At 37.7% G+C, this 22,952-nt stretch overlaps 1 protein-coding gene and 1 pseudogene across 2 annotated transcripts; one reads left to right on the top strand and one right to left on the bottom strand.

The window, feature by feature from the left end:
* Positions 1–548: 548 nt before the first annotated feature.
* On the top strand, positions 549–15,440 carry LOC149011692 (RNA-binding (RRM/RBD/RNP motifs) family protein). 2 transcript variants are annotated; one of them, XM_089161064.1, is made up of 7 exons: positions 549–792; positions 906–1,129; positions 1,315–1,355; positions 10,538–10,701; positions 10,826–10,928; positions 10,995–11,164; positions 14,551–15,440. In XM_089161064.1, exons 2-7 carry the CDS (start codon positions 945–947, stop codon positions 14,905–14,907), a joined length of 1,020 nt encoding a protein of 339 aa, XP_089017190.1. In that variant the 5' UTR covers positions 549–792; positions 906–944; the 3' UTR covers positions 14,908–15,440. The 2 variants fall into 2 exon arrangements, with proteins under 2 accessions (XP_089017190.1, XP_089017189.1); XM_089161063.1 differs by having other exon boundaries at positions 549–788; positions 14,551–15,439.
* Positions 15,441–16,903: 1,463 nt separating this feature from the next.
* Positions 16,904–18,061, bottom strand: LOC149011691 (glutaredoxin-C6 pseudogene; annotated as a pseudogene).
* Between the last annotated feature and the right edge of the window lie 4,891 nt (positions 18,062–22,952).

The following is a 22,952-nucleotide window of genomic DNA, read 5'->3' as shown; positions in this document are numbered from 1 at the left end:
GCGCTCGTATAAGCGGAGCAAGCACGGCAGCCTGACGGAGAAGGCCAGCGATGTCTCCGTTTGGATTTAAACCATGCAGTATCCCTAGGTGTGGTGGGTGTTGGCGAATGATCACTTGATCCGCCAACTGAATCGGCTTCGGAATGGTCTCCCGCCATGGCGCAACCCACAAGATGGAACAAGATCATACCACAGCGGAACCCTTAACCAAAGGAACCAAAAGCAAAATCGAGAATGGATGCTAAGAAACGAAGATGAGCTATGTTTACTGATCCGAATGGTGACATCGCAACGCTCTATACGTCCCGTGGTTTTGGTTTTGGGGGGGGGTTTGGGGGTTTCATTTTGTAAATTAATAATCTCTAAACCTGTAAAATGTAAAAATAAAAAATAAATATTTACAAATAAATCCAGTCTATTGATTTTCAACCATTCGATCAAAATTTATTCATGTGGCAACATCAGAGCCGTCGGAGGCAGCAGGCAGCTGCTGCCGCAAATAAAAATCCCACAACTACACCGGTGAGTTTCAATAGTTTTCAGTACAAGCCGATAATTCAAACTCCTTACGTACTCTCCTTATCAGGATTTCGCTCTTGTTGATCTTCTTGCTTGAACGCCGTGGTTCGCGCTTCTCAGAGAGAGCTAGGTTTCTTGTTCTATGACTGTCGGAGCATTGGCACACCACTATAGCTGCTAGTTCATCTGCAATACTTTATTCTTTTAGAACCATAGACAACATTTCAAAGTTTTCTGGTTGAAGATCAAGATTATAGTGTTTTAGATAGGTAGGTAATTCCGTAGAGGGATTTTCGTCTGCTTAGGTTAGGAAAAATTAAAAAAAGAAAAGAAAAAAAAAGGAGAGAAATCTAGGTGATAGTGGAATAATATTTGCTCGTTTGCAGGTGTTCATAGGGAGAAGGGCAAAAGGACTAGAAACTACGATGGATTTTGCTGAGGAGAAGACATACGATGACGAGCGCATCGCCCTTAGCGGTGTAGATGATGAGGTGGAAGAGGTTGATGAAGAAGTTGAACAGGAAGAACGATTTTCAGAACGCCGGACTCATATTGTTGAAATTGCTGGCAATGAGATAAAGCAGTCAAACCGTCGTGATTCATCCTCAGGGTTAGTTTTCAGGTTTAGGGATTCCTAGATTCTAGATATTCGATTTCTCTGTGTTTGTGTGGAAATTTTGCTCTCTTTAGGGTTTAGGGAGAGCGGGTTCTCGTTCTGAAATTCTGCCCTCCCGAGGCGCTGCCCAAAAAAAAGGGGGGAACAATGATGAATGACTAATTTTTCTTGTTTGATAGAAAAATCTTCGTTGGTGGCGTTGCCTGGGAGACGACTGAAGGTACGAAACTTGTATTTGATTCAACCTTATCTGTCTTTATAAAAACCTGAGACAAATCTGGATTTGAGACTTGTCTGTTGTTGACATGTTGTTCTTCTGCCTTTTGGTTTTATACTCGTCAAACTGGTGTATTAGCTATTAAGTATGTTGATTTTTTTTAATGATTTCTCCTTGATTGATAATTCTTTTCACACCATAGTATAACTAATGAGCAGCATCAAATTATTTAAGTTTCCATACTGTGAGTCTTTTGCTGCTTGGTTTCTTCTGAATTCTGCATCATCCCTATTTTTTACACTTAAAGAGTCATATTTGAGTAGGACATTGTTCCAATATCTTCATTTGAATATATTCTCTAAGCTATCAAAGTTAAGAATCACTTGGAAGAATCAGCGTGCATTTTCTTTTGGTAGTTAGCTTTCGATAGTTCATGTAACCTGCTGTTTCTAATGGTTGAATATCCCTATCAATCAGTGTTCGTGTGGACCTTGTTTTTCAGCAGAATCTTGGTCCATTTTTTCCTGGCTTACTACAATTTGTTCACTCATTTCTTTTAAGGTACAATGTTCCGTCAGGTTATGTAGAGCAAGTTATGGAATAAAATTTATGTAACAATGGCCTATAGAGATGGGTCTTAAAGCTGCCAAGTGACATGAATTCTTCCAAACGGCCAAAAATTGCAGTATTAATTGAGTCACTAACTGCTTACACTTTTAAGGTTGTAGTTTGTGAGAATCATGTCATCTGATGTGATCTAAAGTTCTCTGTATTGCAAAGAAGAATACTTTCCATACCCTCCTTAGGCAGAAGAACAGATTCTTGGTATACATTGAGCTGAAAGTGCTTTATTTCTCAAGTCAGTCATTCTTATGTCAAAAGAACTATAAGATTTCAATCATGCTTTGCCAAATGTCCTTCTGGTACTAAAGGCACTCTCAGGGAATGGGTGATTATTGGTCTGATTTTGGGCAAACCATTTTCTAGGGTGGGATTGGTGGTGAGTGCTTGGCAGGGGTCCACATTGATGGAGACATGTTGATCATATTGAGGTTAGTAGCAATTCTGACTGCCTAACCGTGGTTGGTTCTCCTTTTTTTTCTTGTTGCCTTTGTTTGTGAATATATACCTCCCTCCATTTTCCCCTTTATTAGCTAGGGGCAAGACTTCAGAAAATGTGATCCAAAGGTCAGATAGGATTGTGCTTTGAATTTGTGTGGGCTGTTTCTTGATGATCTACAACCACCCTTAGTAGGGATGTGCCTGAGATTAGTTGTAATAAGCTGTGGATGAGTAGTGTGACTAGGGGCAATTTCAAGAAAGTAAGAGAACTTTTACTTTGGCAGAGATATAGAGGCTTAGATGCTCATCTATGTAGGAGAAGGTAAAAACTTTCGATGCACGTGTTACATTGCTTGAGACTCTGATGTAAAGCCTTCTATCGATTGCTTCACAAAACGTTAGTGTAATTAAATGTACAAGTAGCATGAGCCTTTTTAAATTCACTACATATGAGGGTTTATGACATAGGTTTTATCACTCAAAACTAATGTCTCATATATTATTGCTTGTGTAATTCATTCTTGTATTGCACCTATCTTAAAATTTCAAGCGTGTGTTGTTGGGGTTGGTGGTTTACGTCATGGTTATTAAAGCGGCAAAGCGACCAAAGCGATTGGGGATCTGTCTTGGCGATTAGGCGACTAAGCGGCGCTTAGGCGGCAATAATGCGACCAAAGCGGTTTAGTCAATATTTTTAATATAACTACTTTTAAACTACTTTTTAATACAAATATTTTTTATAATAAACTAAAGTGCTAAATAAACATTCAACAATTACATTCATTAAAAAAAAAAAAAAAAAAAAAAAAAAATTCAAGAATCACAATTATGAAAAATTATCCAAATAAAGAATAAAAACATAACTTCATCTCATCAAGCATCATTAGATTCATAACAATAATTATGTAGTATGCATTGAACTTAATTTCGCCAAAATTCGGTGGTTTCACCCCCTAGCGAAACGATATCAGGGGGCTAAACGATATTTACAACATATCGCTGAGATTTCGCTTTTTTTGCTATTTTTTGTTATTTTTCGTATTTTTATATTTGTGGGTGAGTTTTTTTGATAGTTGAGCCACATACGTGGCTCTTGTTAAAACCACATAATTATAATAAAAAAAAAAAAAAAAAAAAAAGAAAAAGAAAACGTAAACATCATTACTTGATATGACAAGTTGAGTTTTTTATTATTTTTTCAACTTATTACTTTACTTTTTACAGCACCGAGGTATAGGAATTGACTAATGACTAGTGACGTTTTATAGCTTTAGACTTTAGTCTGCATATATATATTATATATATATATATATATATATATATATATATATATAATAAAAAAATAGCACAAAATTCAAATTCAAATGACACTTTAAGTTTTTAACATTTTACATTATCGGTGAATTCGGCGAAATCTCGGTCTGGTTCGCCAGTGGGCCGGCGAATCTCAGCGAGATTTCGTTCTATGGTAGTATGTACTATATCAGTAATCAATGTGAAAAATGAAAATGAAAGTAGTAATTTTACATTCTTACTTACCTCTATGATAGTGTGACGCCAAATAAGTGTCTTGTACTCTTGTGCATAGATTAGTAATCAAAATTGATGTATCCATTTTTCCCTTTTTTAACCAAACAAGGGCCGACATGATAAATTAATAGATCTCATTATTCCAATTTTCAAGTCATTGTTTATTGCACTTAGACTGGCACTTTGGGCCTCGGAGTTCATTTGCAAATTGGCCCTCGATTTTGAAATGGTTCACATATTTAAATTTATATACGGCATTGTAAAATAAATTATGATTAAAAAAATAATATGCACAAATTACAAAATGTAAAAAAAGCGGCTGCTTTAGCATCTATGCGGCAATATGGCACAAAAGGAGGCAAAACGGTAGTGCCTAAGCAAAAAAGCAGCAAGAAATCAGCCCGTTAGTTAAGCGGCAACAATTTAAGTGGTTCAAAAACCGCTTTGCCGCCTAGGCGGACGCTTTGATAACCATGGTTCACGTCCATTATAGATTTGTAGTTGTACTTGTTTCAGTATAGTTTGAACTGGCATGTATCATTTCAAGCCAATTGTTATGCTTTGTACATGTAAGGGTGTCAATTTGGTTGCCAAATTGAAGCCACCTGGACACAAGTGTACCATACTAAACCATTCCAAAAATGTTACGGTATGTTTTTTTAAAGTGTTGGTTGTGGTACAGTGCAGAAATGGTTTCTGGTTCAAAATTGTCAGTCTATACTAAAACTGTATGCATATATACAGTTTAGGGGTATGTATACAAACATGTTTGTCCGTACGTTTAGTTAGATAAAGTAAGTATATAAATAGGTGATTTGATGCCTTAATTTATATTTTTTGCACTAGTTAGTTACAAAACTGTTTTCATACCGTTTAATACTATATGAGTACCGTTTAGAGATACCAGTTTTCATACTATGCCGTAGTGGTATACATATGGTTTCACAAAAGTAAATCTTATGCGGTATGGTCTGTTTGGTGTTGGGTAGGTATTTCCATTCCCTACGAGCCATACTCTAATACCAAACTGTACTATAATATTGAAGCCCTGCTACTTGACACCCTTATGCACATGTATATGAGTATATCACTCCTTTCCTTACTCCTTATCTATTGGAATACACACCCCAACTATGCAAGTGAGGGTGTGAGGGCACATCATTAAGGACATTGTAGTCCAACTGAAATTAATGAAATTGACTAAATCTGAATCTTACAAATTTTACTGCCCTACACACGCACCCAAAGTAGTTGAGTCATGCATTGCTAAGTTTCTAGAGGATGACATCAACTGTGGGAGCATTAAGCTTCTAAATGTTGAATTTAAGGAACTTAACATTTTGCTTAAAGGTGAAAGCACACAATACTTGCCTTTACCATTATTGCCTAATTCTACTCTTGAGGTTGAGGAAGTAACTCCTCATATGGACATGCCACGGGAAGAACAAATTGTTGGTGAACCAAGTGCTCATCATGAGAGAATTTAGATGAACATCCTAGATTGAGAAGATCCACTAGAAGTAAGAAATTTGCAATTCCTTCAGAATATCAAGCATATCTACAAGAAAGTGAATTTGATTAATGAGGATCCAATATCATTCTAAGAAGCCATGAGCAGCTAAAATTCTATGTGTACAATCAACAATGCCATGGAGGATTAGATGGAATCGATGGAAAAGAATCATGTATGAGAACTAATTGAGTTACCTAAGGGATCTGCACTTATCGGCTGGAAATGGGTTTCTATAACCATGAGGGATTACGAAGGTAACATATAATGGTATAAAGCCCGCGTGTGGCAAAAAGCTTTAATCGAAAGGAAGCATTGATTATGTAGAAACCTTTTCTTCTGTATTAACTATTAAGGAAAGATTCAACGTGAATTGTCTTGGCTTTGGTGGCTTATTATGGTTTGAAACAACTTGAAGGATTTTCGTTGGACAAGGGAGATCAATGTATTCCATTAAAGCTTAAAGGAAAATTCTATAGGTTTGTCGTTCAATCAGCTATGATGTACGGTGTAGAGTGTTGGGTTTTAAAAAAGAATCGTATGGATAAACTTAGTATAACAGAAACGAGGATGCTAAGATGGACGAGTGGCAAAACTAGGGAGGATAAGATAAGGAATGATCATATTAGAGTTGCTCTGGGAGTTGTTCCCATAAGTGATAAGCTTTGGGAAAGTTGTTTGAGGTGGCACGGCCATGTTCAACAGAGACCTATAAATGCCCCTGTATAAAGAAGTGATATAATCCAGCTTTAAGGAACTAAAAGAGCTAGGGGTAGACCTAAGATAACCTTAAGAAAGGTGGTGAGAAAGGATATGCATAGCTTAGGCCTTGTATCTAGCATGGCCCCAAACAAATTGATTGGAAGGCAAGAATCCATGTAGCTGACCCCATTTAGTTGTGACAAGGCTTATTGTTGTTGTTGTTGTAAGGGAGATCACCTTGTGTGTAAACCAAATAGGTCCATATATAGGTTGAAACAAGCTTCTAGGCAGTGGTATCTAAAGTTTGATCACACAGTTGCTTCATTCGGATTTGTTGAAAAACGCATTGATCAATTTACCTACATTAAGTTTAGAGGATGTTGTTTTATCATTTTGGTATTGTATGTGAGTGATATCCTATTAGCAGACAATGATCTTGGGTTACTACATGAACAAAAGAGTTTCCAACTCAAAACTTAGATATGAAGGACATAGGTGAAACTCACTCTGCTCTAGGCATAAAAACTCACTAAGATAGGATAAAGGAAAACTTTAGGACCATCTCAGAGAGCCTATGTCGATAAAGAATTAAGTCCGTTCAAAATAATGGACTCTAAACTAAGTGTAACACCAATTGTTAAATGTGATAGACTTAGTTGGGAACAGTGTCCAATTAGTGACTTGGAGCAACAATAAATGCAAAAGATCCCCCATGCATTTGTAGTAGGCTGTTTAATGTATGTTTGGTTTGTACAAGACTTGACATGGCCTTTGTAGTGGGAGTATTAGGAAGATTCCAAAAGAATTTAGGAATGCCGCATTGGGCTATAGCTAAAAAGTTGTTGAGGTACTTGAAAGGAACCAAAGATCATAAGCTTACTGATAAGCATGTTGATGATTTGGTACTAGTTGGCTACTCGGACTTGGACTATACTAGATGTGGTGATACAAGAAGATCTATAGCAGGATATATTTTTCTACTGGCTTCTGGTCCGTTTTCTTGGAGAAGTGTTAACCAACTAAAGACAACTTTGTACAGGATGGAAATAGAGGTGGTAGCCTATTGTGAGGCGGTCTCTCATGCATTAAGGTTGAGGCAGTTTTTCATGGACTTCAAAATTGTACACTGAATTGAAAGGTCTAACAGGGTATATTATGACAACACTAGGACAATGAGGTTTGCCAATAACACTTGCTTAATATGCCGTTGTTGACATATTGAGACAAAGTATTTTGTTGTCACGGAAGATGTTCAGGATTGACGAGTAGCAATTCATCATAGTGTCATCAAGGACATGATCGCTCATCCCTTCCTTAAAGGGCTTGTACCTAAACTGTTTATTGACCATGCGGGTTGCTTGGGAGTATGCAGTTCTTTGAGTTCAATCCATCGAGTTTGAAGTTTGAACTGTATTGATATAATACATTTTTAGTTTTCAAGTTTATCGTAATGACTTGTTTATACAATTTATGGTTTCAAAATTAACGAAATTTCTCTGCCAATTTCTATTATGATCATTAATATTTTATTATTGTATACTTTAAGAGTTTAAGTTGATGGGTTCAAAATTAATCATTGGATTAGTACCTAAATGTTACCACATTATGGTTTGATTTAAGGACAATTCATAGTAATACCTAGAAGGAAGTGTTCTTTGCATGGGTATACACAACCATGATTCATGTATTAGAATTCTCATATCAGACATTTTTGCCCCCTAGGATAAAGTTCAGCATGGCCATGCATTTAGTTGAGCCTTATCAATCTACTGGGCATCAAGACGTGCCACTATAGGCTTAGTGGGAGAATGTAAAGGGATGTGGACTCTGTGCCCCACCAACATTAGTGGAGTTGTGGTATTGTAGTGGGTTTATGCAGGTTCTCTAAATTAAGATAAATATAAAATAAAAGGAACCCACTAATTAGTAGCCGTTAAGTCATGGGATACACTCCAGCAAAAAGCTTACTTGATGGGAAGAGTTATTTTTTGGTTGAGACTTTTAAGGAGGTTGAACTCCCTGGTTTTTTGGGATAAAGACACAGCTTATCTATCACGGGTATTGCGATTAAGTCAGAGACTTAGACGACCGGAAGAAGTTCAAGCACACTAGACATCTTCTTTTTCATCAAAATTCGTGAAGGTGTAAAGGACCTCGGTCCTAATGGCGGAGGTGCATTCCACCTCTTTGAATTTTTTCCCCCAATGAAATATTTTTAGAGTCCACCAATAAGATTTAACTTAATTCAGAATAGGTGGAGTGCACGGAAATTACCCCCACCATTAGGACCAAGGTTCGCTATCGCTATCCAATTGCGCTCCTTTGCACCTTCATAAACTTCGATGAGGAAGACGGAGATTCTTAGTGTGCTTGAACTTCTTCTGGTTTTCTTAGTCTCTCACTTAGTTGCTATAACCACATGGATAAGTTATGTATCTTTATCCTTAAAACCGCACTAGACGCCAGTAGAAAAATATATCTTGATGTAGATGAGTAGATTTTCTTGTATAATTAGTAATCACATTTAGCGTTGTCCGAGTCTGAATAGTTGACTAGTTCCAAATCATTAAGTATATAAGTAAGCTCATGAACAGAAGGTTCTTGTCTAGTGACTACAAACGACACACCTCAGGCTTGCACAGTTGAAGTTGGAGAACCTAACTGTTGAAGAGTACATTGATGAATTTTATTATTGTGCTACTCGGTCTAATTTTGATTGGGATGAAGAAGTATTGGTTGCACGGTTTCGTAATGGATTGCATCCTCAAATTAGTGCTGCCTTGCTTACATTAGACTACCTAGAATGGAAAACGCTGTATAGGTTGCATATCGGGCAGAAGAGAGTCTGAAACCATATATTTGGTGGACTTTTCAGATACCTCCCCTAGGGGTAATGGTTACAATCAGCCATAACATGCTTAACAAGAGAGGTTCTTTGATAAAGCCCAGGTGTCTGGCGCACCCTCACAGCCTGATGGATCATACTCACCAACCTGGTGTGGTTCCATTCAGTGCTTCATGTGTAAAGGGTAGGGCATAAGAGTTCTTAGTGCCCTAATTGATTGATGTCCTACATTGACAAGGATAACATACATTCATAACCAAAGGAGCAACCACCTACAGGAACAGTCAATTTGGTGGCTGAAAGTGATCCAGAGCCCTATGACCTTAATAATGAGAGCGAAGATGAGCTGTGATAGTGCTGTGTTATTCGTTCTCTCTTAGCTACACAAGTTCCTCAGGAAAACGATAAGGTTGGCATTGGAATAATATTTTCCAAACCCGAGTGCGATGCAGGGACAGCCTATGTGATATGGTGATTCTCCCAAGTAGTTGCACTAATCTTATTGCTGAAGCATCCCTTACAAGGTTGTATGGGTGAACAACAAAGCCTCAAAGTAAATGAAAGCTGTTTGCTTGTGTGTTCTGTTCATGGGTTAATTGATTAGGTGCAATGTGATGTTCTTCCTTTTAAAGTCAGCCACATTTTTCTAGCCCATTGTTGTACAACAAGAAGGCCAAACATTGTGGTTATGACTTATGAGTACACATTCCTTTCAGCATGGTTGACTTGAGATGAAATACCTCCTAGCAAAGGATCTTCTAGCAATCAGGCTTAAGAAGACTATTGGTACATATCTTTACAATGGGTTGATTCAGACGGCATTCTTTGATCTTATCCGAACTTGTCGGAGTTGAGTTCCTTTCAGAGGAGAGTCGATGCAGCATTAGACAGAGGTTCAAAAGCTTCCGATCCAACCCCAAGAGAACCAGTCCCATGGGGTTTGGTCCATGAGAAAGTTGGACCTAAATAAGTATTTTATTTCAATTTAGTTTACTCTTCTATTTGGTTTAGTGTTCCTATGGGAGGTTTTAGACTTTGTTTTAGATTTTGTTTTTGGACTTCAATTTCAATTTGTATTTACATTTTATTTCCTTTAAATAGATAGTATTAGGATACAATTTTTAGATCAAATTGATTGAAGAGTTCCCTTTGTTAATGAGAGATTTTCTTCCCCCTTGTTCCCTTCCTTATTCTCTTGTTTCTCCTTCCATTGTAGCCCACCATTGCAGCTCTATGCCAGGCCTGCATCAGATTGTGTGCCATTATTGCTATATTATGTGAATTATGTTTTGGATGACCTAATGTGCGGCTGTCTTGAATGTTATTGTCATTTCCTTGTTTTGTGCTGAAATAGTGGATGTGCTTTCTATTCCTCTCACCCAAGTCAATGGCCTTTGGACCTATGGTGTTTTATACTTATTTGGCTTTTACCATGTATCTTTATGGAAATATGTCTGCAGTTGTGTCATGGTTCTGCCTTTTCAGTTGAATCTTTTCGCACTTAGTTTTTTAATCCATCTTGTTCTCTCTTTCCAGAGACGTTCACCGATTATTTTAAGAAGTATGGAGAAATTACTGATGCTGTAATAATGAAGGATAAATACACCAAAAGACCTAGGGGTTTTGGATTTGTAACATTTGCTGATCCATCAGTTGTTGACAAGGTTTTGGAGGAGGAACATGTTATCAATGGAAGACCAGTAGGCTCCCTTTTGTTTGCAGATTGCAGTACAGAATTTCTTTTCTGCATGGTTATTCTGTGTTTTATTTAGAGTTCCCTCATTTATTTTGTTGAGTTCCTGATTGGCTGCTTGCTGATCACAGGTGGAAGTGAAGAGGACAATACCAAGGGAAGATATGCAGTTTAGTGGAGCGCCAAAAACAAGAAAAATTTTTGTTGGCGGAATACCCCCTTCTTTCACTGAAGGTATTAATCAGACTGTTACCACTGAAAACTTATTTTTCGTTGACTACTTATTCTAAAATCTTGCAGATGAATTGTGGGAATATTTCTCATCCTATGGTGAGATTGTCGAGCATCAGATAATGTTGGATCACCACACTGGCCGATCACGTGGATTTGGATTTGTAACTTTCATGAGTGAAGACACAGTAGATGATATCATCTCTGAAGGGAAAATACACGAACTTGGAGGCAAACAGGTGAGCTCCTAACCCCACCCTAACCTCCCTCCCTCCCACCCCCACCCAAAAGAAAAAAACCCAAAAAAAAAAAAAAAGAGATAATAAAGCATTGTATATTAGTGATTTAGTGGGTGAATACAAAATCTTCATTTGATTATCAAGATAATGAGTGAAAGGAGGCTTGATTAAGCCTCCCTCACTGTTTGGTGCTTGCTACTGGCCTTAGTAGCTATGTCAGGTTATTTTTCGCCTTCCCTTAATTCCAGGGGGTAGAGGATTTTCCTTCAGCCAAGGTCTGGCGAAAATCCACTGACATATGCATTCAGAAGGTATTGAGATGGTATTGGGGTAAGGGGTCAATTATTGATGCTGTACTGTAATGGAGCTGACATTAGCGACCCCATGTATGTATTCTTTTTCTCCTACTCCCGAAGTGCTGCCTCAACACCCCCCTCCAGAAAAAAGGGAAAACAACCAGCCACCTACCCTACCAAGGACATCAATTCCCCTGGGTGTTCATTGATTGGTTGTACATCTGAATGGCTGAACAATCTGTATTGGTCTCCTCTCACTTTATCTCCTCTTGGTGCTGCACTGGACTCCCATGACTGCATTCATTATTCTGTCCTCCCTAGTCTGGCACACTCAATTCACTCAATTTACATGTATGTCCAAATCTCGGCTAGTCAGGTGCTACACTGGAATCCCATGACAGCTTTAATTAATGTATCCTATCTAGCCTGGCAACTCATTCATATCTATGTCCACATCTCAGCCAAATCATTATATTTTGTGCTATTATTTTATTGCCTCACAAGTTCTCCACAAATCATGGTTTGTAAACCTTAATTTTTTTCGAGTTGTAGTGGCATGTCCCACCTGTATCCCATATATTTGTCAAGTCTCAGTTTATGATCTATAAATTTGTTTTCAATGTCTTCATGTTTCTAATGTCGATTGGTTTTTTAATTTCTTATAACCTGGTTCTTGAGAAGAGTCATAGTACCTCTTATTCTTGTCTTACGAATGCTGATGGTTCCTTTAACATTTTCTATTTGTTCTCACCCTTTAAGTTATATAACGTGATGCAGATACCTGTCTGGATCCGTTTGACCTCTTCTGATTGTTAGCACTTGGGTTGTTGGTTTTAGTAGGATCTCAAATTATTTGTTTGTTTATTCTGGGTTATTTTGTCATTTTTTTTAATAGGAAGTAGGATAATGTAGGGGGTTGATTTCTTTGCTGCAGAAAGTTACCTAGTTTACAACCATTGATATATAAGGATAGGGCTAGTAGTATTGTCCTTTCTCTATAAATTCGCTGTGACCCTATGAAATATACAGGACAGAATTTTAAGTTTCATCCCATTTGCTTACGTGGTTGTTATTATGCTTTCTCTCTCTCTCTCTCTCTCTCTCTCTCTCTGACATCCCCTGCTCATCTCATCTTCTTTGCATTCATTCTGGTTCTCTCTCTGCCTTTTCCTTCTTTCCCTGTTCTTTTACGTCCTCTCTCTGCTAATCTCTCCTCATCATTCTGCTTTTTATTTCTGGGTATGATCCCTCCATGCCTCCTTCCTTATTTCTTTACTAATATAGTTTTTCCTGTTTGTGTTGGTTAGGTGGGTTGATTCTTATCAAACCTTATCTATTCCTTCTTAAATTCTGGGATAGTTCTCTCATGCTGGAATATGTAACACCTTAAACTTTTGTTCTCCAAAACCTATGCTGTGGGGAGTTACACTACCTTCTGAATGTTTTTGTTCCCAATGCGATACCAAGTTGCAGGTTGAACTTTATTTTCATCATTTGATCCCGGGGTTCTGTCATTTGTCACTTTGGTAGGGATGGTGGTTGTGACTCCTCTTAGGTATTATTTTTAATTGATCAATGATTGAATGAGATAGCTTTGTCTATTCGAATGATCTTTAAGGTCACTGAAGCCCATTGATATGTAAACGTAATCCTTCTCTTCCATTCAATAACCCCACTTTTTCACCTCAAATTATGTACCTGCCCTTATTTTACTTCGTTGTCTATTCTGTCCTTAGTCTTTAAATACAAATCTCTCTTGTATCTCTGCTTTCTTAGTCTAGCAAATATGCCTTCAAAATTCTGGCTAATTATAGAGCTGATCTTACCTTCCTTGTAGTTTAGCACTTACTCACTTAGGTGAGTCCATAGGCAATCCAAACCTGGGTTTTCCAATCCCAGATTGCATTTCCATGATTTAGCTCTTTAAGTTGCAGGTGCCAAGTAAATCTTTGGTCATAACCTTTTGTTTAGGCGGAATACTTGTGACAGTAGAACATTCAAGTACTGATCTTAAATTTTGTTTGGCTGACAGTAGAAGCAACAACAAGAAGAAGAATCCTCTTTCGAACTAAATGGTCAGCTACATGGATCCTTGCCTTCTAATCATCTCTATTTGAGGCCATACCAAATACAAGGCCTAAGTTACGTATATCCTTTCTCATCACTTTTCTTAAAGTCTACACCTAGTTCTTCTAATTCTTCAATTTGGATTAAATTGCTTCTCCGTACAGGGGCATTTAAAGGCCTCCATTGAATTTGGCTGTGTCACCTCAATCGACTTTCACAACAAGAAGCCTCATCCCAACTAAATGGTCAGCTTCATGGATCCTTGCCTTGTAATCAGCTCTGTTGAGGCCATACCAGATATGAAGCCTAAGTTACGATATCCTTTCTCATCACTTCTTTCAAGTCTGCAACTAGTTCTTCTAATTCTTCGATTTGGATTAAATTGCTTCTCCATACGGGGGCATTTAAAGGCCTCCATTGAATTTGGCCATGCCACCTCAATCGATTTTCTTGTAGATTATCATTTGTGGGAGCTACTCCTAGACCAGCTTTAATATGATTATTTCTTACTTTATTTTGCCTAGTGTTGCCTCTTATCCATCACAACAATCCTCATTTCTACTATACTGAGTTTATCTATATAACACTTCTTAACAGCCCAACACTTTGCACCATACGTCATAGTTGGTCGGATGGTTAGAGAAATCCTTTGCTGTTAGCAGATAATTTTTCTTGAGTAATATTTTCAGTTCTCAGATTTCCCTAGTGGATGTTGGGGAGGGTTTGCCATTTTTGAGAAATAGGAGTTTAGTTGTAGTGGATTCCTACAAAGCCAACATATGTGGAGCATGAGGATAGTTTACACTTTTCAGGGCTGTTCTACTCTTCATTACTGTCCAAATGGAGTTCCACAACCTTGCATGATATCATGTCTTGTAACATGGTTTATGTCATATTTTGGAGGGCTCCCCCCCGCCACAACATAAGAAAAAGAACTGGACGGGTTCTGCTCTTGTAGAGTTTTGCAAAACTGATTGATACAAATACTCACTGTCCAAGCTCTCTTCTAACGTCAAATTTTAGGTTGAGGTCAAGAAGGCTGAACCAAAACGAAGTATTGGTGATCGAGGAGTCGGTGCTAGAGCTAATTATGGGAACAGTGCCATGGCAGATTATGGGGGCTATGGTGGTGGGTATCCTTCACAAGGTGGCTATGATGGGTATGGTGAAGGCTATGGTGCAAGTATTTACGGTGGATATGCCTATGGTTATGGAAATTATGGGTATGGTGGATCTGTTTATGGTGCGGTTGGAGATGGCATTTATGGTAGTGCAGCTGGCTATGGTGGTGCTGGTGTTTATGATGCTGATTTTCACCACGGCAGAGTTTATGGGAACAGTGTTGTGGCCAATGGAAGGTATCATCCATATGGAAGGTGAGGGATTTCTATGGGGTGAATATACATGGGGATCCTGTTACTGGTTCTCATGCCCAACTCTCAAAGGTATTTGTCAAGATCAAATTACATCTATTGGCTCTAAACAGTGAGAAATCTTCTTTACCTTTGCTGTTCCTTCTGTATGTCTGATTCCTACATTTGCTGATGGTAACTGACTAGTGTCAGCTATACAATTGTCCTTTCTTTCTTTTTTCATCCCCACATAGGGTTTTATGAAGGGTGATAAGTTGGTTTTTCTTTGGGTTGATAACTCTATTTGTGATAGGAGACAAAAGAATTTACTTATTGTCAGACATAGAGGTGGATGTTTTAGGATGATAGTGTTACATTGATGCTTTTGTGTACTACTGTGTCACGTTGTCTTGATAAGTGAAACTTACATTTACATTATGTATGCTTTCTGGTCTTCCACTTTAATTTTTTTTTTTGAAAACGAGAAATTGGAGCAGCTCCAGACGTTTGTTAGCGGGGGCATTTGAAGACTCTGGAAGAAAGCTGGTTTGAATTTTGTATTTCTTTATGAAGTTGTTAAACTGATTCTTACTTGGACTCAGGAGCCATTTGTTCCTAATTCAAGTCTTAACAGCGGGCTTGACTGGAATATCCTGGTCTCTGGTCCAAGTCGACCAAGTCTAAAATGGGATTCTGTATGGGAATTTCTTGGTTTAGGCTTCTAGATAATTGGAAAAGGTTCCCAATGAAGATAAATGCCACAGAACTATGGCTGGTCATACCAAAGAAGTCAATTTGGAACCTTTTTTTCCCCCTCTTTGGATGCAACAACTGATAGGTGGGTGGTTTTGTAAAGCCACACCTAATATTATAAAGCTGAGTTATTCTGAGCTAGGTAGTGTCCACACTAGTTGGTCCATGTTGTACCTGGCTTTGGGCATTTATCTTAGGCTAGGTTTGGTATGATTTCTATTTCAATCTCGGATTGATTCCAAGAAAAATTCCACTAATTGATTTTCAGTCAAAAAATGAATTTTTTTTTAGTTTCATCAAATCTGAAATATTTCATGGATCAAATTCCATTTGGTAATTCAATCTTTGAGAATAAATAATCTGAAATAATCTTTGTGTTTCTTAGAGAGAGATGCTGATCACAAGTTTGGTTAAAGTCCTCGACTTGTATCTCCTAGTATTTTTATGTTGGGTAGGCATGCATCCTCTCCTTGGAAGGGCTTCCTAATAAGTTATAAGATTTAGTCACGTGTAATATTTTAATCCAAGAATTATACATGACTGAATTCAGTAAATCAGTGATATTCACTTGGAGATTCTTTGCTAGGAGAAGAGTCAAATACCGGATTTACTAGGGGCTGATGTCGGCCGACTTTATGCATACATATTTTCTTGGAAATTGAGCTTTTTTCAAGAAATTTACATGCATCTCGACTAATCCTCAGGGTAGCTTTATATGGGGGGGGGGGAGATTCTTCTGCTTCAAACTTTCGTTCACTTTAGTACAAGTGCAATAGATCTCCACCTTTCATGGGGTATAGAATCCAGTTCCAATCTCGTGCCTTTTTTTATTTCATCAGATTTTTTAGATTTTATATTATTGACTGGACCATGGATTTATGATTTAGCATTTCTATCACTCAATATATATAGCAACCGATAGTGACCGATACCAATACAACAGTGACCCATAGAAGAATCCTTTATTGGGATGATGGGCTTGTTATGAACCAATATGGAGCCAGTCTAATAAAATCTGTATCTATACCTAACTGCAATGATATAGTTATGTTTAGTGGGTCCCACCTTACTCCTTACTTCCCCCCCACCCAGAAAAGAAAAAGAAAGATTGAAAGAAAAGCTAGCTTCTATGAGATCATGGAATGTGTTGGACAGTAAGAACCGCAAAATTAAGAACTAGTTAATTTGTTTATTAATTAAGAAAAGGTTCCCATGATCAAATGATGAAGTGTGATGAAGTGTGAAAGAGTTGAACTGATGTTTTTAAAACTATTTATATAAATGCATGAAAATTAGTGATGATGTAAAGATAGTAATGCATGTGTATGGATTGTCATTTTCTTCCACTCTTAGGATATACTGAAACCTCATCAATGTTCAATACAACCTGAACAATTATTAAATACTCTCACCACCACGAGACAAAACCCACAATTTACTTAACCATTTAACCTTATTAATGAATCCACACTTGACTTTCCTTTCCTTTCCCATTCGAAACTGACAAATTTGAAGTGCCCAGAACTCAAACTTCTCTTCCTTATCCTTTTTCTCTATCTCTCTCCTCCCCCTCCTCCTACCCAGAGAGGAGACCTCAGACCTCACACCTCACACCTCAGACCTCTGAGCTGCTGTGGTTTTTAATTTTTCTTCAGAGATCATATACGGAGAGAGAGAGAGAGAAAGGATCGACCCAACAAAGATGACACAACTCAACACTATGAGAATTAATGAGATGGATCTCCAAACTAAATCAAGAACAGCTACAGATATATATATATATATATATACCTATCTTTAGAAACATAAATTTCTTCTTGGGTACCTAAGAAACCTGCTGCTGGGAGAGAATTCTCCAAGAAAGGAACCTAGAGATGCAGAGCATACAACACATCAAGTACTCAATATGACATCCATAGGGCACCAACATCTCTGAGCATGGGCACTAATTCTCCACTGAGATGCAGAGCCATCAGACTCTCCAATCCTCCAATCTTCTTCCCTCCTATGAACACTGCTGGTGCTGGTGCTGGTGCTGGTGTAGGCCCTGCAACAGCAGTTCCTCCTTTAATATTCTGACCTTGCTGAACCTGAGATTGAGCTTGAGGCTTGAGCTTGAGCTCGATCTTGGTTATCATGGGCTGCCAAGGCTCCCAATTCAGATTCCTCTAATTCGATCACCACTGGATGAACTTCGATCTTGGAGAGAAGCTTCTTCATAACATGACACATGCAACAAGATTTTTTACTAAATATGATCACTGGATTCTCTGTTATCAGCCTCTCTATCATCCTCTCCGGCGACTCCCCCACATCTATCGTCAGCGGCGCCGCCCCTCCTCTCGCCGTCGCCGCCCCTTCTCCAGCCGGTGACGCAATTTCCACTCTTACTCCTCCCTCCGATAACATTCTCACTCTTTGCATCACCAGAGAGATCACTCTGAGAAAACTGAGAAAGAGAAGACCGCCTCTGGTATTCTTATAAGAAACATATGGTACCGATCCAGTACTTCTCTCTATACGCCTTTGATTTAGAATCCGATGACGTCAACGGTGATGGAACGTGTTGTGACATTTTGACTTGGTATTCGGCGATGGATACTGGAGAGTTACTCCATGCGGGGGGAAGATCCCAAGATGGGCACATGGAGGAGTCGGGGAACAGGAAGGCCATGACGTCACCATGACGTTATATCGCCACGTAGGATCAGGTAACGACGATTCAGGGAAAGAGAGTTGGTTATTGACGTAAGCAATTTTCTGGTAATTTTAAAAATTGATTTCTTTTAATGTGACGTCAGCTGAGATGGACGAACGGCTCTTTTGTTTTCCTGGTCCTAGTGGTACTTGACGTCATCACTCTTTCCACGTCACCTTTTTACTTTTGCTTTTGCCACGTGTCATCATCTTAGTTCGTTGAACCCTTTAATAATTGAAAATAGTGATTTTCCTTTTTGACAAAATTAAAATTAAAAAAGAAAAAAAAAAAGGAGAGGAAATGACGAAATGCATTTACTTGACGACAAAGACCCAACATCTTCGGGAAGCACCTCACGATATCGAATCTAGGATTGACACGTGGCATCCAAAACGTCATTTCAGAGAAACCTTAACCGCCAAGAGAGGAGGGATGGACATAGGGCGTGTTTGGAATGTGGTTCTGAGAATTAGAATCAGGTTGTCGGTCTTGGTCGAAATTAGATTGGAATCAATAATATTCAATGCTAGGGTTTGTGGCTTAGGCTAATTCTAAACAATTTTTGAGGAATTTCAGATTGATTTTAGTCGAATCTACCCATTATTTTATGTTTTGACTGAATCAGAATAAAAATTGACAGATTTCAACGTAGTTATTGATTCTGATCATTCCAACTCCTAAGCACCAACACTTTTGGAGTGTGGTATTGTGGTCCTAAGCATCTTAGGGTTGGTAGTTTTTCAAATTTTAAGGCAGAGGATCAGTTAGTCACTCGTTAGGAACGCGCAATTTGATTGATTTTTAAGGATGATAGCTTGTATATATAAAGGAGAAACTCTGCCTCCAAGAAGGTTCTCGACAAGAATACTGTCTTCCTAGCTAGCTAGGGAGTTTGTACAATTATTCTTTTCTTTTGATCAAAAGTAAGGGAAAAGAGAGGAAACTTGGACTCTATACCTTAACTCCCGTACTACACTTTTAATAGCCAATGGGATCTCACCCTATGTTTTTTTATTTTTTTTTATTTTTTTTAGAATTTTTGAAAAAATGCAAAGAAAAACTTTAATTTTGATAAGTAGGTTGCTTACTTTGACGAGTAAGTCATATGTATTTATAAATAAACATGGCTATTGTACAAGATTCGTTTACAATATTCAAATTTGAATTCAAAATAAAAATTTTGAATCTAAAAATTAAATTTAAAAACTTGATTCAAAAATCAAGTTCAAACCATAACAGATCCGTTATGATCTTTCATCCCCCTCAAACTCTGCATTGGCAGGTGCAAGAGTTTGTCTCTATGCTTAAAGAAAGCTTGTGATGTTAAACCATTAGTAAACACATATGCAATTTGATCATCTGACCGAATAAAGTGTACTTTTATGATGTTATTCTGAACCAAGTCTTGGACAAAATGATAGTCCACTTCTATATGTTTTGTGAGAGCATGTAGCACTGGATTTGAAGCCATTTGTATTGCAGACACATTATCACAATAAGTTTTCATTCCTCTTGGAAGTTGTACTTGCAAATCACGTAGAAAATAAGAAAACCATAGTAACTCAGATGTTGTGACGGCAAGGGATTTGTATTCAGCTTCCATATTTGATCTAGATATTGTAGGTTGTTTCTTGGAAGACCATGATAATAAATTATTCCCAAGAAAAATGCAAAACCCACTAATTGATCGGTGTGTTTGGACATCCTACCCAATCTGCATTAGTGTAAGCAGCTATGAAAGAAAGTTGGGTTGGTTTCAAAGTTGGGTTGGTTTCAAGAGAACACCAGCACCAATAGTATGCTTGATATAATATAAAATTCGTTTTGCTGCTTGTAGATGATCATTTGTGGTAGATTGCATGAACTGACACACTTGATTGACTGCATAGGAGATATCTGGTCTAGTAATTGTCAGATATTGTAAGGCTCCTACTAATTGTCTATATGGTGTTGGATCAGGTAGGGGATAACCTATTGTTGATGATAACTTTGTTCCAACTGCAATTGGGGTTGTGCATGACTTTGAAGTCTCTATTTCTGTAGACTTTAATAAATCGATGAAGTATTTACTTTGAGTGAGTAAAAGACCATCTAAACTTCGATTAGCCTCAATTTCCAAGAAGTAATGCAAGTATCCCAAATCTGTGATGCAAGTTTTGAATTCAAGTTTTTAATTTTGAATTCAAATTTGAATATTGTAAATGATTCTTTTATAACAACCATGTTTATTTATAAATACATAAGACTTACTCATCAAGGTAAGCAACCTACTTATTAAAATTAGAGTTTTCTTTGCATTCTTTCATGGTATTAGAGCTAAGGTTTTGAGATTTTTTTCTTTCTCAAAACACTATATTTTCAATGGCCACTGCTAACACTCCATTCCCCATTACCAATCTCTCCAATTTTGTTTCTGTCAAGCTTGATGGAGCAAATTATCTCACGTGGAGAGAACAATTAGAATCCATTTTTATTACATGTGATCTTATGCATCATCTTGATGGTACTGGATCAATGCAAAATCAAACTGTCACTACTGGAGGAACTCAAACGCCGAATCAGCATTTCAAACCTGGAGAAAGAATGATCATTTTGTTCGAGCATGCATCAATGCCACCCTCACACCGTCTCTTTCTTTTCATATTCTTGGTCTTCAAACAATGAAAGATGTATGAGATTCTTTTGCACAACTTTTCCAACAACAATCCACTACTTGAAGGACTTATCTTTGCAGTGAATTGCAGATGATCAATAAATGAACGAGCACAATTACAGACTATCTTCACAAAATTAAATCCATCGTTGATTCCTTAGCGGCAATCAATGACAAGGTAAATAACTTTGACTTGGTAGCATATACATTAAATGATCTTGGTTTGGATTATCTCATTTTCAGCATCACTGTGGAAAATATTATCCCATCCATTACTTTTACCGACCTAAGGGCCAAACTACTTACTCATGAGCAACGGTTACGCCATGGCTATGGGAACACCCAATCAATCTTAACTAATTCCCATTCCCCTACTGCATTACTTGTTACAAATCAACCTAAATTTAATCGGCCTAATAATAATATTAATTCATATCCACCCAACAACCGAAACCCACCTAGATCTGACTTCCAAAATTCATCAAATGGCCCTCCAAGATCTCAAAATTCCTATAACCGACCAAACGAAACCTTTAATACAAATTCCTTCAAATGTCAAATATGTGCTAAGCAAAGCCATTCAACCAAATAATCCTAATCCACCACCTCACATTTTTTATGTTGGTTTACATGATACCCAAAATACCCAACGCATTACACCACATAATGATGCATAGTGGATACTGGATTCAGGTGCTACCAACCATATGTCATTTGATCCAGTCATACTACAACGATCTGCCACTTACAAAGGAGAAGACTAGATTTCAATTGATGATGGTAAAAAACTCCCTATAACTCATATAGGCTCCTCAATTTTGAAAACAAATTCAAATCATTTATCTCTTAATGACATACTAATAGTTTCCCAATTGTCAAAGAATTTAATTTATATTTCTCAATTTACATTTGACAATAATTGTTCTGTTGAATTTTTTTTCATGGGGTTTATGTGTAAAATCCGGCCTTATCCTAACCCTGACCCGGCTTCGAATTTTATACTATTGCAAGTCCGAAGACCCGAAGTGGTGGTAGAAGAGATTTGTGGGCCCTCTTAGTTGAAGATTCGATGCTTGATCTAGAGCCTATGGACATTGACAATGATGCCCCTTACTTGAGCACATTGTTAGTGTTGAGTGAAAATTTGCGCATCGATGAACATTGAATTAGTTGAAGCACCTATTGGACCCCCGTGATCAATCCGAAGGTATTTCTTGAAACTAGATTTGTTGATTGACTTGTAGGAGAAAACCCAACTCAATTCGGATCTATCTGGCCTTCCAAATCCACTCCTGAAGTTGCTGTCATGCCTTGGTCGACTGCTTGGTTGACTAAAAGTCAGCCACTCGACCAGTAGTAATGGATTTTGAAAATTTACAAAATTACTTTCCATTTTGCCCCTACCTTTTTGGAACTCGTGAATGAGGACCTAGACTAATCATTTGCACTCCAGAGCACGAAGTTGGACACTCTCTTGGGCTTTTCTTGGTGTTTGGGAAGATCTTTAACTGCAATCATTAGTATTGCACATCAATCATCAACTCAAGGTATGATTCCTTCTATTCTTCCTCTAATCTATTCAATTTCTACCAAATTATGATCTTAAGACCATGGTTGAAGTGCTGCAACCTTGCAAACACTTAACCATGAGTTTTCCCCATTCAATCCCATGATTATCACCCCATTCTTGCTATATTATGATTCAATTAGGATTGCTTACATTTCATTACTTTGATTTCTTCCTTTTCAACCTTGTCTTGATTCAAAACTGATATGTAAATACATGTTAGGCCTAGATTACTATGAATTCGTGATTCTAACTTGATTATTACCATTCTCTTTATTGATTCCCATCATTCTTTACACTTTCCCTCAATTCCAATTCGATTCTTGATAATTATCATATAGAACATAAGGCTTCGATTTAGGTGTTTGCATTTGGACCGTTGGATCGTCATGAAATTTAGTG

This window comes from Hakea prostrata, chromosome 7 (genome assembly GCF_041222555.1).
Source record: "Hakea prostrata isolate BN-2017 chromosome 7, UWA_Hpros_2, whole genome shotgun sequence".
Taxonomy (NCBI): domain Eukaryota; kingdom Viridiplantae; phylum Streptophyta; class Magnoliopsida; order Proteales; family Proteaceae; genus Hakea; species Hakea prostrata.
The sequence above is the reverse complement of the archived record's forward strand: the minus strand, read 5'-3'. Positions and strand labels throughout refer to the sequence as shown.